The sequence below is a fragment of the Hyperolius riggenbachi genome, chromosome 5 (assembly GCF_040937935.1).
Source record: "Hyperolius riggenbachi isolate aHypRig1 chromosome 5, aHypRig1.pri, whole genome shotgun sequence".
NCBI lineage: Eukaryota > Metazoa > Chordata > Amphibia > Anura > Hyperoliidae > Hyperolius > Hyperolius riggenbachi.
The window spans coordinates 125902954-125918479 of NC_090650.1; the positions used below are offsets into that span (position 1 = coordinate 125902954).

At 43.9% G+C, this 15526-nt stretch overlaps 1 protein-coding gene across 2 annotated transcripts in view; it reads right to left on the reverse strand.

Moving 5' to 3' along the window:
* Window positions 1–411: 411 nt before the first annotated feature.
* Window positions 412–15526, reverse strand: part of TCAIM (T cell activation inhibitor, mitochondrial) — an 81199-nt gene continuing 66084 nt past the window's right edge. For both annotated transcript variants that reach the window (XM_068236232.1, XM_068236233.1), the window contains exons 7-11: window positions 13774–13871; window positions 12026–12117; window positions 5636–5868; window positions 4353–4484; window positions 412–1251 (exon numbers count right to left, since the gene is read on the reverse strand). In XM_068236232.1, coding sequence (XP_068092333.1) covers window positions 1020–1251; window positions 4353–4484; window positions 5636–5868; window positions 12026–12117; window positions 13774–13871 — 787 coding nt within the window. In that variant the 3' untranslated portion in view covers window positions 412–1019. The remainder of the gene's footprint in view (window positions 1252–4352; window positions 4485–5635; window positions 5869–12025; window positions 12118–13773; window positions 13872–15526) is intronic.

Sequence of the window (15526 nt, forward strand, 5' to 3'; positions counted from 1 at the left end):
GGAGATGCTTAGGAGGCTGGCAAGACCAGACTCTGTAGGACCATAATTGTGCAATGAGTGCATCCTTCCATCCCCAAAGGTGATTAACCACTGTATCCACCACTACAGTATATCTACATCCTCTGACTTTATCTAAGCCACGAGGACGTAGATATAAGTCGTGTAGCTGCTCCTGTGCAAAACCTCTGGCACTATCTGCTGCAGCACTAATTGGTGAATTAGAATATATGTTCCGTGAGCCAGTAAGATTGATTTTTACCATTAAAAATACTTTTATTTTCTCAGTTCATAGGAAAAAATACACACTGTAGAATTATTTCAGAATCAAATATCCTCACCATAAATTGTGACAGGAACATAATCTAAGTTTTGTGATAATCGGTAGAAATAGCCAAACAAAAATTGTGTGTATTATTTGCAGTAACAATTTTTATTTTTAAACTGGAATTGTTAAAACTGAGAAAAAGTTTTTTTCTATTTTTTTTCCCTCTTTTTACCATTAAAATCCATAGAAAGCAAATTTGTTTGAGGGAGAAATGCAATACAATGAAAGCCTAGTTTGTCTTGAAAAAAACAATATATATTTCATTTAGGTGTCATAAATAGGGATAAAGTTATTGTTGATTAAATAGGGACATAGCTAAAATGTCAAAAATGCTCTGGTCCATAAGGAGGAAACAAGATCTGGATGCCAAGTGGTTAATACACACAGAGATCTTCTGGTTCATTGGAATTATCTGCATAAAGATTGCTCTCCAGTATAGAGGATAGGGATCACATTATCCAATGCTGCCAGCAGAATGCCTTTCAAGTCTGATCGGTTTGTGTGTAAAAAAAAAAAAAAAAATGAAATGTTTAGTGTAAGCAGCAATTCACCCCACTATTGCTTCTAGTACAGTATTTCTGTTTGATAACACTTATGGATCAGCTGATCTGTTTTGCTGCTACAATGCATAGTAAGTTAAGGTCTAGATTCTATGTATAGTCTATGTGATTGCTGCAGTTCAGGAATGAATCCACTAGGTTTTGCTCTTCCAGTTCCAAGGGATACACAAATCTCCATCCTGCAGAACAGAGTAGTAATGAGAGACACAGAGATGCATGCCCTCCAGACAAGGCAGCGGCTCCTCTACTAAACGGCGGCAGCAGTCAGTCATCTGTTTGAGGGATACACTGGGCTCCTTATACAGTCGGCTGAGTGATGCTCTGTCCTTACATGCTTTAGTCAACTCCTCTTCCACAATTTTCAACCTGTATAAAATAAAAACATTGTTTCTTATTTCAAGGTTTACAGATCATTTTATTACAGACTGAGAATTTTATCAACTACATTTCTATACTGCACGTGCCCATATATTTCCAACTTGATACTACTGTACAGTATATCACAAAAGTGAGTACATTTCTCATTTTTGTAAATATTTTATTACATCTTTTAAGGGGACAACACTGGAGATGTATGCTTGATAAAGCAGGGCTGCTCCCCTGGGAAACGCGTTGCAATAAAGTTTTTAAACACAGCCTTTGCATATCTTTACGGCTAACACCGCTTTTCTTTGCTAGCTGTTTTTATCTCCTACCACACTCATAGCCGGGGACTCAGGCTTGTACCAGCGGAGCGCAGAAAAACTTTTACACGCCCACAGCAGTGTGTTCCAAATAACCACCGTGGAATCCTGACTGGATCACCATCCAAGACAGTGAGGATATCCGTGCAAGCCAGGTCCCCGGTATAAGAGGGACACAAGCATGACAGATGGCAAACTTATATAGGTTTCTCCAGCCTCGACAACCAGGTGAGACCTTTCCTATAGGCCCTAGAGCCCTCACCTACTAGTATGACAGAATGACTCTCTGATGGTAAACTTTACTATCAGAATCCACAGATCTACACAGGAGATGCGACACTTTGACACACCTCCCAACTTTTTGAGATAAGCAAGAGGGACACTTAAGCCACACCCTGCAACACTCCTAATCACGCCCCTGACACACCCCTGGTCATACCATAAACATTTCATGAGAAAAATATTTTATAATAATATAATTATAATTATTATTTATAATATTTTATAATTCAAACCACACTGGTCCTGTCTATACTGATACATTTTCTTCATATTAGCATTTGAAAATAAGACATTTATAAATTTCAAGGATGGGAATAAAGGTTAGAGTCAATTAAACACATTTTCAGTGGACAAATACATATATTTACATAGATCTTTACATCATTCCTGAAAGAGGGACAAGTGATGAAGATAGAGGGACAGAGGGCTGTCACTTGGCTCCCAAAGGGAGACTGTCCCTAAAAGAGAGACAGTTGGGAGCTATGCTTTGATACAAAGTAGTGAGTATGCAGCTTGTATAACAGTGTAAATTTGCTGTCCAATCAAAAGGAATTAACACACAGCCGTTAAAAGTCTAAGCATGCTATGGACTGAATAATACATTACAGTAGGTCCTGTGCCAGGTCTTCCCCCCATTTTAATAGTGACCACATGCCACCAGAACCCACACCCCTCCCCCCCCCCCCCCACAGCTGGCACCTAGTACTTGCACCCACATGATACCCAATACTTACAGCTGCACACAGGCTCCACACGGCACCCACTATCTGCTCCAAGCATAACCTTCATGGCCCACACCCAGCATCAAACAATGGTCTGATCGTGGCATTTAGTACCTAGCCATTATGCATCTAATACCCACATAGCACCCAATACCCACTCATGGTCCAACCTCATATGACATCCAGTTCCCACCCATGGAAAACATCCAAAACTCACATAGCACTCGCTACCCACTCATGTCCTACCCACAGCGCCCCACCCACCATTGGGCTCTACCCAGCACTCATATGGTGACACCCTGTACTAATTAACATTCATATGGCACCCACTACTGTTTAGCACCATCTACTGCTCAGTCAGTACCCACTACTGCTTAGCACCCACTGCAAATTAACACCCAACACTACTAAGCATCCACAACAACTTAGCACAAACTAGGCCTTGGTACCCACTGTAACTTGACACAAACTGTTCTTTGGCACTTCAACACCCACGACAACTTAGTACAAACTAGACCTTCGTATCTTAACACCCACTGTACCATGGCACTTATTGTAAATTTGCACCTACTGATGCTTGGCGGACACTACATATTGGCAACCACTTCCTCTTTGCGTGAAAATAAGCCTTGGTGCTGTTGAGTATGGACAGAGGTCCTAGTCATGACAGTTGTTCCAGGCCTAACCCAGCCTTCACTGTGTAAATTCTAACAGGGGGCACCTATCACACTGATTTGAGGGTGGTGGAGCAAATCTGCTATCTAGGGGGTGGGGGCATAAAGGCTGCCATATACTGCTATCACGGAAAGAAGGAACCATGCAGAAACCCTGAATAGTTGAGAATATTTTTTTTCTGCTTTTCCTTCTCTAAATCTAGGTGCATCTTATGGTCACATGTATCTATGTAGAAAAATATATGGTGAATTATTCTGTACTTAACAGCGAGTTGTACACACAAAGAATTGCTTCTTACACACCTGCTGTACACTCACATACTTTACACTTCGCTACAATTTATAAGCACATACCCACATGTTGTACACTTTCACAACCACTGTAAGAATGTGCTATACACTTACCTTCCTGCTGTTAACACACCACCCATGTTGAATACTTACAGACAGTACTATTCTCTGATTTGCTGCATTGCTGCATTTTCTGCAGCGCGGCAATGGACATGCAAATGGATCTAATGGTAAAAATAGGGTTCGCTTCCACAAGTGGTTTTTAACGGATCTGGTCAGTACGCTGCAGTAAATTCAATGCAAAGTCCTGACCTGCAGCATTTTTCCAGATAGCGGATGTGTTTACTATAGAAACCTTTGGTGGAAAGTCCATAGTCCACCACTCCAGACTCAAACCGGATGAGAAAATCAATCGAAGTGGACAATGAACTGTCTGCCCCAGCACAAAATTGTGCAGCACACAAGCTGTCTTGAAACCACTGTCAACATGGTCTGGTGTCATTATAAGTGTGCTGTGGAAAACTCACCACTTGTTCGAATAGATTCTGAAGGTACACTCCACAAAGCGCCAGGCTTGTGTAAGACGATAATTAATGACCTTCTTCGGAGTGTTCAGATGTCTACGTGGGTATGGCTTTATCAGGTTTTTATGCAAAGACTTCATTACCCACTATAACATGAGGGAAAAGCCGTACCCACTACGCAATTTTTACCACAATTTTTTTAAGCGAAAGCACAAAACCCAAATGAAACAAAAAGAAACCAACTTAACACAGAACACAAGTAAGTTGTAGCAACATATTTTGAACACTTACTCATCTTGCCTTTTCAAGTTGTCTCGGGCTTTCTGTGCGTGTGTCATAAGAAACCATTGCAGGGATGCTGGATCACACACAGCAGGTATGGTAAAATGCCCCATCTCATGCAACCGTGGCACAAACCGATCACTGCAACCAAGAGAAAGTATTGAGGGATAAGGACACTGGATATCCTTCACAGGTTAAGGGGTGTATTCTGACTTTATATTTCTTGTGCTATTTCCTACAGTTCTTAGAGGCATAATCAGGGTTCTGGACACACTTGAGTCAGCTGACCCTTAGCATCCTTGTCCTACTTGAAAAAAGGTCCCTTGACCTTCCCCCCCCGGTCCCTAAGCCTCCCTGGCGTTCTGGATGAGCTAGGCTCGTCCACGGACGCTGGAGGTCACCGCTCAGGCCCCGTTGGGCCGATTTGAATACATTTTTTTAAAACACGCAGCAAGCACTTTGCTTGCTGCGTGTTGTGTCTGATCGCCGCTGCCCACCGCCGCTACCTGCCACGATGCAGGGCCCCCCAGGCGAGACCCCGTGCGCTGCCTGGCCAATCAGTGCCAGGCAGCGCTGAGGGGTGGATCAGGTCTCCCTGTGACGTCACGACGTCGCCGACGTCACAACGTGCATCGTCATGGCGACGGGGAAAGCCCTCCTGGAAATCCCGTTCAGAACGGGATTTCCGGTCGGGTGATTGCGCCGGCGGGGATCGGAGGGGTGAGAGGGACGCCGCAGGGAGGGGGGAATCATGTAGCTAGTGCTAGGCTAGCTACATGATAAATAAAAAAAAAATCAGAACGCCAGGGAGGTTAACCCTCCAATAACAGCCCTCCTATTCCTCTGCATCCATCAGCATGCATTACCCACTCTCTGCTGTCGCTAACTATCATCAAGCAGCAATTGCAGCAGTGCAGTGAATAACATCTGTCTACCATCAACATCGTTGCCTGTGTTTAACAAAAAAATTTCTCATCAGACATTCGTTCCCCATCCAAAACTGCACAAACAAATTTCTGTAGTACTAGGAAATAACATCATTTCACTGCAAATGATTTGTTTTCGGTAATGGATGGAGAGCTAGCATCCTATTATTAGACATTTGATGTGGAGATCACATAAAAGCATGAAACAACTACATTGCTACTATGTGTGGGTTACCCCCAAACCACCAGCTTTGTTTGATGCATTCACCCTTCACATGACACCTTCCTCAGTATACCTCTAAGGTCCTATATATTATAGTATGATTTCCTTTAGAATGGGAAATTTACAGAAGATAAAATACTAACTTCTCCAGTATCATCTGCAGGCCTCTCAGACTGCGAGGGTGAATAGGGACTCTTCTTTTCAGTAACTTGTTACAGAAGGCATCTAGAGATGCATAATACTCCTCCATGGTCAGCAGTGGTTGTAGCTCTTCAATGTGCACTATTTCTAGGCCTCCTAATAGGTGGCTGACTTGGTCTTGAAGTTGCAGTACTTTTCTTTGAAGGAGGTGGTAGCTGGGTATCCTTTCAAACAGCTTTTGGTAGAAAAGTAAAGTGAACAGACTATGTAATTTAAAACATGAATTGTACAGATTAGAGAAATGAATCACACAGCTCAAAGGAAAAGTATACAAGATGATGTCTACCATTCACCCACAAAACTACCACAATAATATGAAATCAAACACAGCGTAAATACCAAACTTCCGCAGTTCTTGAAGGTGATGTGTTGGAAGCAAATACAAAAAATGTGCAAGTGTAAGGATCTGACAAGGGTCAAATTGTAAGTGGGTAAGAATGGCCTTGATTCATTAAATGCCGTTAAATCTATCACGCACACAAAGATCCAGTTACCTTTAATTTAATTAATGGATGCACTAGTGGACTATCTCGGTCGCTACAAGCATATCACGCGGCAATTAGGATCAGCATGAAAAAGTTAAGAGCACATGCTATGCAGATAGAACCACGTGTAGTGTGTGCATGCTAAAATTAACTTGCGCTGTGCGCGCACAATGCATCTACCGGCATTTAATGAATCAAAGCCAATGTCTCTAAAACAGCAGGTCTTGTTTGGGGTTTCAGGAATGTATTGGTGAGTACCAGGGTTGTGGAGTTGGAGTCGAGGAGTCAGAGCAATTTTAAGGTATCTGGAGTTGGAGCCGATGGTTTCATAAACGGAGGAGTCGGGGTTGGAGTCACATAATTTTTGTACCCACTCCATAGCCATGTAAGGAGTTGGTGGTTTCATAAACTGAGGAGTCGGATGATTTTTGTACCGACTCCACAGCCCTGGTAAGTACCAACCAAAAACAGGAGATCTGCTAAACCAGTGATAGGGTCATGGGTACCCAAAGCTTTTTGATGTGTGGGGAGCAAAGTGCAGTTTGTTTGGTCTGACAGAAGGGCTACTATACCAGAAACTGTTTCAAAACATTCATCTTGAGAAAAAGATATAGGAACACACAATGCACCGCAGCTTTGGGATTCCATGGCCACACAACAGTCATGGTGGCAATGCTTACATTGGTCCACTGATGAAAGCACCAGCCATGGACATGTGAGTAACAGAATTGGACTGCAGTGCAATGGAAGGAGATGGCAGAGTCTAACAAGTCCCATTGTTTTTGGCCTCTGATCTCAAACTGATGGGAATTCTGTGTGATGTGCTGAAGAAAACACAGGTCCGACCTATGGAGGTCCCATCTCACAACTTACAAGGCTTAAACATTCTGCTGCCAACATCTTGGTGCCAGATACTGCAGGACACCTTCAAAGATCTTCTGGAATCCATGCCTGGATGGGTCAGAGCCGTTTTGGAGAGACAGCAATGACCCCACACAACATTAGGCAGGTAGTTATAATGATATGGCTGATTAGTACAACAGCAAGGGAAGAAGTTCTATTGCTAAAGAAAGTCAGCAATGTCTGCTCCCATATTTCTCTCAGATCCGGTTACCTTTAAAGTACACCTTCTTTCTATCTTTTAGTGAGCTATAGTGGCTGACATCTTGACCTCATTTGAAAAAAACTGTACTAATTTTCTTTTCTTTTCGTTCTTTTCTTTTTTAAAAAGAACTCAGCTTATTATTACCCAACAAACAGGAATAAGCTTCATTGCAAAGCTCTTAAATTGGGTATATATTTGCATCATAGTACCTTTAAAGCCCCAATAAATCTTTATTTATATCTCCATAGAATACTGTGGTGATCCAAAAATAAAAAAAAAGAAGAACAGACAAAGGACAAACATCCTTCTCTCAAATTTAAAACATTCATTCCAATCATCTATGTGGTCCTCCCTCCTACTGCTCCTCCATCCCCAGATTGTGAATATGGTTCTTGACTAGGATTCTGATCTCTCAAACTCTTGTTTTTGTTTTTTAATTCTTGTTATCTGACTGTAACGCTACCCCTCTCACTCTCCGTGGCATAAGAATGAAAATTAGGAAAGTCAAAACATCGATATTCTCGCTTCAGAGAGAGTATTTTAGGAATCTAGGGAGGTTTATATCAGGAATCTCAAGTAGCTCAAGGTTGAAACCACCATAGCTCTAGTGCAAAGTGTATACACAGGTGTACTTTAACAAAAGGCCTATTTAGAGAACAATTATATAATCTATACTCTATCCATCTATGTATGAGTTTTGTTCTTATGGCTAGCTCACCATATTTTTCTCCTTTTCGGGTTTAAAAGATAACTGAATTTCTTTATTTTTCACAGAGATCTTTACCATAATCCTCTTAATGATTTAGACCCGTAGACTTCTTTTATCGTTCATTACAAACATGCCAGAATCTTGTTTAATACAGATATATAATGCACATTGCTAAATAGCTTTGCCACCTCCAAGATGGTAAACAGCATTCAGGGTTATGGACCACAGTGCGGTTAGCAATTTCAAAAAATTGCAAGCCCCCCACACTTATAGGGTTGATCCTTGGTCACCTCCATCGCAAATCATGGCAGTTCTTTCAATAAGAGGGTGGGACTAAACGATGATGAATAAGCAGTGATCTGGGTTTTCAAGCTCGCATTTGCTTCTTTACCAATCAAAATTGAGAATAAGAACCTTAGATATGAAAGCATTCTTATGTTATGGTTGCTGAAGGAAGAAAAACACTGTTGTAGCTGAAAGACCTTATTGTGTGTAAATTGAATCCACAGTAATGTAATCCTGTATATTACCTGGTCCACTGGCCTCTAATCCAAGGGACTGGCTGCCAAGCGCCCACAATGCTAACTGCCTGCCACCTCCCAGCCCAATACTGTTATCAGCCACCTGCATCACATGGAACCTTTTCCTCATGCTGGAAATAACTGCCATATTAACCTCACCTGTTATACTGCTGTTATTTTCTTGCTTTCTTATTGGAACAGGCCATTTCTTTTTTTAGACACTAAAGTGCACTCTCAGCTGTAAACAGACATCCTTTACCATACCACAGCCATCTTTACACACAGGCAGGACATCAGGGCTGATCTTGATATCAGCAGCCTATATCAGGGGAGATGCTGGCACTGTGGACCTTTGGTTTTTCACTAACCTCCAAACAAGCAGCAACACCTAGTGCGATAACGGGAGTTTGATCTTTCTTTTCTTTGCAAATCAGTTGCTATTTACAGTGAATTTCGGAATTCTACTGAGGGTTTAACATCTTCTCATGAGTTCAAGACAGAAAAAATATTGACGGGGAAGGAGTATCAAAGGGAGAAAGGAGCGACAGAAGAATGAAGGAGAGGCCTGGAAGATAAAACCAAGAAGAGAAAATGATCTAGTGATCCACATGAGCGCTCTCAGAGCAGTGAAAATAGTGGGTGAAGAAGTGCAAGACAATGGTACCCCCTTGCCTCAGTGTCAAAACCGATCACTGGAAAAAGATCTGAGTAGCCACTGAAGAAAAAGAAGACAGAGCGATTCATGCAAAAGTGCAAAAGCCTTGAAACTATCTCTCAGGTTCATAAAGATAATGAACAACCAAGCACCACTATCAGCTGTAGATGATGTAAGGCCCATCATATCACAATGAGTGGATAGGTTTGCTTTTGGGGTCTCTTTGTACCAAATGTTCACAAAAAGGCACTCCTTCAAGCAACCAACAAAGGAAGCCACTAACAAGATGGTTGTCACAGTTAACCAACATACCAGGGTTTCAGCGAATATGCAAATCATCCCTTGTTGTCCCTGTAAGATAGCCACACCTTCAGAACCGCTGGAATGCAAGGATGTGTCAGCTTGTTAATTGTACAGAGGCACAATAATCCAACATGCATGGACTGTTTCGGATTGGTTGATCCTCATTAGTGCATGGTCCTTACACACTCCAATGAGTTCTGGTTCACCATGAGCTTGCTGGGTAGTCTGTAACTCTGGGTGCTTCAAGTCCTACCCCACAGAGCCACATTAATCCATGCCATGCACAGATGAGGATCAACCAATCCGAAACAGTCTGCATGCATGTTGGATTATTGTGGCTCTGTACAATTGACAAGTTGACACATCACTGCAAGGGATGATTTGATTATTTAGCATCAATGAATTGAGTGAGACATCATATGCTCAATCCAACCTGAATTATCGCAAATACCTCCATTTTAGGCAGCCCCCCTTCCCTCCCAGTACTCACCTCTCTGGGATCAAGACCAGTGCAGCACTTCTTCCTTCTGTCCTTTGGGGGCGCTCTATCCCTATGGTGAGATCACTATCTGTAGTCATGTGACAGATGGCGATCTCACCTGAGAGATGGCGAGCCTCGGAGGACCCAAAGAAGACATGCTGTGACTGTCTGGGTCCAGGGGAGGTGAACACTAAATGCTGGATTTCTTTGTTAAGCTGATAGAACTCCTGCAATAAATCTACACTGTGTACTTCCTGCTTTCATGGAAGCAGACATATTGCAGACAAAAAAGAAGATTACAAATACAGCAAAGTTCAGAACTGAAAAAGTAAGGCTATTTTGTTTTACAAAGAACTTGGGAAGAGGGGACTGCAAATTAACATTATCATTCTTGTGTATTATATAGAGCTGATATCTTCCACAGTGTCAGTGTTCTCCCCAGACCCCTTTTAGCCGGGTGCTCCACCCACCTTATTTTGGTGAGCACCCAGCTGGCATCGGTTCGCCTCCTCCTCCTATGCTGAGCGCTCCCAGCCCTGCCCTTGCCGGGCAGCACCTGCGCAGTCAGCCCCGACCAGGAAGTAAGTTCTGGGGTCGTTAAGCTGTACCGGAGTGGGACGGAGGAGAACAGGGATGAGCGGTGGGCATGAGGAGAGCCCACTAAACATACCTGCTCCCCATGTTTTTAACTTTATGTTGCGCTAAGGTATCCTATAAGGCTCAGTTCCCATCTGCAGCTGGACTGGGAGAAGACAGTGTAGTGTCCGCACCAATGGTCCGCTGTGGTCCGGCTGGAGCCCAGGGCAGATGAATTACCCACATAGGCTATATGGGGAATGCATCCGCCTGTCTGGGAATATCATGGACCATGTGCAGCCCACTTACTGCAATGGATCCAAGGGATCCATTGCAGACTAACAAGTGTGAATGACCTCTATATATAAAATAGGATCCACTAATTGTCAGTTTTGCAATGAAGTAAAATGCAAACAATTTTGTTACTCTCAAGTGGGAACACAGCCTAATGCTGGGGATACACGGTACGTTTCTGTACCGTGTATCGACCAGCTGATCCGGCCAGCTGATAATATTAAGCCGCTCGACCCCCGCCCGCTCGATTCCCGCCTGCGGACAATGGCAGGGAATCTAGCGCTGATAAGGAAGCGCCGGCGGGGGCAAGCGGTAATCAATCCACACGGACGAGCGGGGACGCGGCTGGGGTCGATCTGGCAGCTAATCGAGCCGTGTATCCCCAGCATAAGAGCCGCTTGTTGCTTTGAAGGAAAGCTATGGCGAATTTTAACAAGATACTAAAGGATAGAGATGTCACTTTACCAAAAAGGATGAGGATAGTTTTACAGGCAAGCAGTTAATAGGTATTACAGCTTTTTTGAATCTTATCCTATACAAGGCGTATCCCCGTGATTACCTTACCTCCATTAAGTAATTCTGGGTACAACAGGGGTCATTCTCTCGAAACCACTTGTGAGCCCCTGACTGTCACTGGAGTAGCAGCTATGCCAAATACTTTTGCAAACAATTGGCTGATATATGATTTAAAATAAGCCTGTATAAATTTGTGCTTAAAATTTAAATATATGCAAAGATATAAGAGAAAAGGACTTTCCGGTTGTCTCTCCATTTTAATTTTTTTTCCGGCCTGAAAGGCTTTGTACACTTGTTGTACATTACTGGCTATAGGACATTCTTAGTGTATGTCCCCCATTCCCCCTGCTTTGGCAATGCCTGTATTGAAGCTTGGTCATGCCAATAAAGCTATCTTTGATTTGAATGACTGTCTGTTCCCAGGTTATAGTAGCAGATACAGCCTCTCTCTGCCAAGGAGATCTATATCATGTGAACACACACACACACACACACACACACACACACCAATGACCATCTGCCTTTTTTGGGGGGGAGGGGCAACATGGATCGGACCGTCTATAGTCGGTATAATTTTGATAATTTCTCCAGGTAATGTTTACATGCATGAGTGACACAGTTTGTAAATATATATCTTTTATTGAAATGGCTGTAAGAGGAACCATAGCTATCTAATCCACAGCTTACCTTAGTCCAGTGGTGGTGGACATCTGTACTCCCCAACATTACGTGTCCAGCTGCGCTCATGCCTGTCCGATCAGTGAATATCACTATGCGTCCTTAACAGAAGAGTGCTACTGTCAAATAGCTGATCAAAAGAGCAATATACGGTTATCCGTTTCCTGCATCTTAATGATCTAAGAACAGTGGTGGACATATTGCATATGCTGGTGTCAGGTAAAGGCAAAGTGAGATCAGTCATTTCTACACAAGTCATTTGCTGTTGAATTTCTTCACCTGGTCACGCCAAAAGATGTGGCCCCCATATCGATAGATGAAGGGGTGCTCTTTGGCATAGCTGGATGATTGAGAGCGTCTAGGATGAACCAAGTTATTTTGGTCTCATATTTCTCTCCACCTGCTCATGTCATGAAGTGAGATCCCTGGTTGTTATCTGTTCATATATTATGTCTAATATGGTGCTCTGTCTCAGAGTTTGGTAGGATGGCCGTTTAAGTAACCGACCTAGAACTAGTGGAAAGACAAATGATCGTAAAGATTAAGTTACATAGGGATCAGAGTGTGGAGTAATCTGGGCATCCCCAGCCAGCGGTAATTGTGGTGATATGTAGTGAATGAGAATGGGATGCATGTATTAATAGATAGACTAGCAATAGCTACTTTTGAATATGCAAGTCCTGTTATTCTTGAGCTTTAGCTTCCTTCTTTTGCATCCCCTCTCCTCTTTTGCCTCCTCTTTCTCTAGTCCTCTCATTGTCCGCTAGTTGTGTTGCAAAACAATCTTGCAGAAGATATGAGTCTTTGGAAGTATTTAACAAAGGTGCAAAATCTCTTTGAATTATCGCTGTAATGTGTCAGTAGCAGCACAAGGATAGAAATAAATTGACAGCTGGACATTTAAATAAGTTTAGTGACTGATACTTAGATTGTGGAATGGTCAAATTTGCCAGTAGTAAAAATGGCGGTGGAAGACAAACACAGGATGTTATCACTGATTGGTCAACAATACTATAAAGCTATGCGTTCCCTAGAGCCAAGCCACACCCTAACCAAACCCTGTGATAGGGTAAAACACATAGGTGGGCAGAGCTAAGCCCAGTTCAGCATGTGACACCACTGGAGCCCTCACTAACTCCCGCCAGGAGACAAATGTGTGAGGGTGGATCACAGGTTTGCAAGCAGCACTTAGAGCCAGCCCAGGATGCGTAACATAGCCTAGTGCACCACGTGTGGCAGGACTTGAGCAGTCAGGAGGAGCAGTGACATCCAGATGTTCGCCCATGCATCAGTCAGGCGGTGATGAGACCACACTTGTTATATACACTGGATTGTATATCAAGCTTATGCGGTCGAGTACCTGAATTGGGAGAGAACTGCCTCATATTGAGTGTCTATCATCTGCACCAGTATGCTTATGACTGCATGCTGACAACTGTCATCCCACCTATAGGAGCAGATGAAAGTTTGACAACAGCTCACGGATTAGAAAAGTGGCTTAAAGGGGCCCATTTCTATATTGTATTTCTACACAGCTAGAAGGGAGACGTTTGAATACTCCCCAGACAAATATTATAATAAAAAATCAGCATGAATATACTCATGTGGTGGCTTCTTTTGCAATTAGAAGGTGTAGATAAGTACCGCCGTGGATGCATTTGTTGGGGTGAATGAAAGCATGCTGTTTCAGGTGGTCCACCCCTGACATGTCCAGCCATATGCATATAAGTAATATTAGGAAAAGATAAAGTACATACCCTTCGCCATCTTCAGTGACTCTCTGCTTTGTTGGGCTAATCGGCTTAAGCTGTGTAGCTGCCCACAACGATGAGCAATGCCCCAACTTCTCTGCCACCTGTAAAGAGAGACACTCAAAGTCTATGTAGGAAGTAATAAGCTTCAATGATGTGTCAAATACTGCTGAGTGTAGAACAATAGATTCACACTTTTTATCATCTCTGGTATCCCTATTGTTGCAGTGGTTGGTAAGAGAAACTCTGAGATATGTATATGTTGGATGCCAGTGAACTGCAAAAATCTCAAGTTTCAAGCTTTGGGGAAAGTGTTTAAAAGTAGAAGGTCTGAGAACAATGATTCCATATTTATATGTCCCCAAATGTTAGATGGAGTGGACCCAGGGGCGTAACAATAGACCCTGCAAGGGATGCAGCCGCAGGGGGGCCCAGAAGCCATAGGGGGCCCGTCCTGAGGGACTGACAACTAAAGGCAAGGAGAGAAAAACGTTCTGTTCTCTGCACAATTGTTCTAATGACTGCATCTGCTCAGCCACTGATTAGGAATCATACAAAGTTTTGCAGACAAAGAATTGTAGACAGTCCCTATTCAGTGTTCAGCAGGGTCTTGTGTATAGCACTGTTCTACCCCAAGCGCTGTGTCCTGTAATGTTCTAATGACTGCATCTCAGTTTAACTGTGCATTGGTTCTTAGTTTACCTGTGCTGAAAGTGTGGTTGTGGGGCGGGGGGGGGGGGGGGGGGGGGTTGGAGGTATTAGGGGCACCATCCAAAGTTTTGCAGGGGGGCCCAGTGATTTCTAGTTACGCCCGAGTGGACCCCCCAATGCTTGTGCATAATACTTTACCTGTCCGCTGTCCACCAATGTGTCTGCACCCTTCTGCCTCATTGGCACTCCAGTGGTTGCCGGTGTATTGCACGTGGAGCGCATTTGATGCCACACATGCACCTACGCGGGTAATACGCCGGCGACAATGTGGCGTGCCAATGAGGAAGAAAGGTGTGGACACAGCAGCACACACTCGGGGGACAGCGTGACAGGTAAAGTATTAACCACTTCCATACCATGAAATTTTGTGCTTATCTGTGCTGCGTGGGCTCTCCAGCCCACAGCACAGATCAGATAGCAGCCAGGCCGATCAGACTTCCCCCTTTTTTCCCCACTAGGGGGATGTCCTGCTGGGGGAGTCTGATCGCCGCCGGCTGCTTGCGCTTGCGGGGGGCTCTTCAAAGCCCCCCTCCGCAGCGCTTCCTGGCCTCCTTCCCCTTCCCTCCCTCTCCCTCCCCCTGTGAGCGGCGCAGGACGGATTTCCGTCCTGCGCCTGATGGGATAGGCTTTAGCCTATCAGATGCCGGCGATCCCCGGCCAATCAGAGGCCGGGGATCACCGATCTCCTCTACGGCGTTGCTGCGCAGCAGCGCCGTATACATGTAAACACCGGGGAAGGTCTTCCCCGTGTGTTTACATTTACCCTGCGAGCCGCCGATCGGCTCGCAGGGTGTTCACGGAGACACCCTCCGTGAACTGACATGGAACGGCCGCTCATACGAGCGGCCGTTTCCATGGAATACACTTCAGGATTCAGGGGCGTATATATACGCACCGAGAATCCGGAAGTGGTTAATGCATGGTCATCGGGCAGTTTATCTAACATTTGGGGGGATGCGGTCAGTGGTTTCTGTCGCATTCATTGTTTATGATTATCGCACGCTGTTACCGCTGTGCACCCGATCAAGCACATCTGATTTTCCAGCAT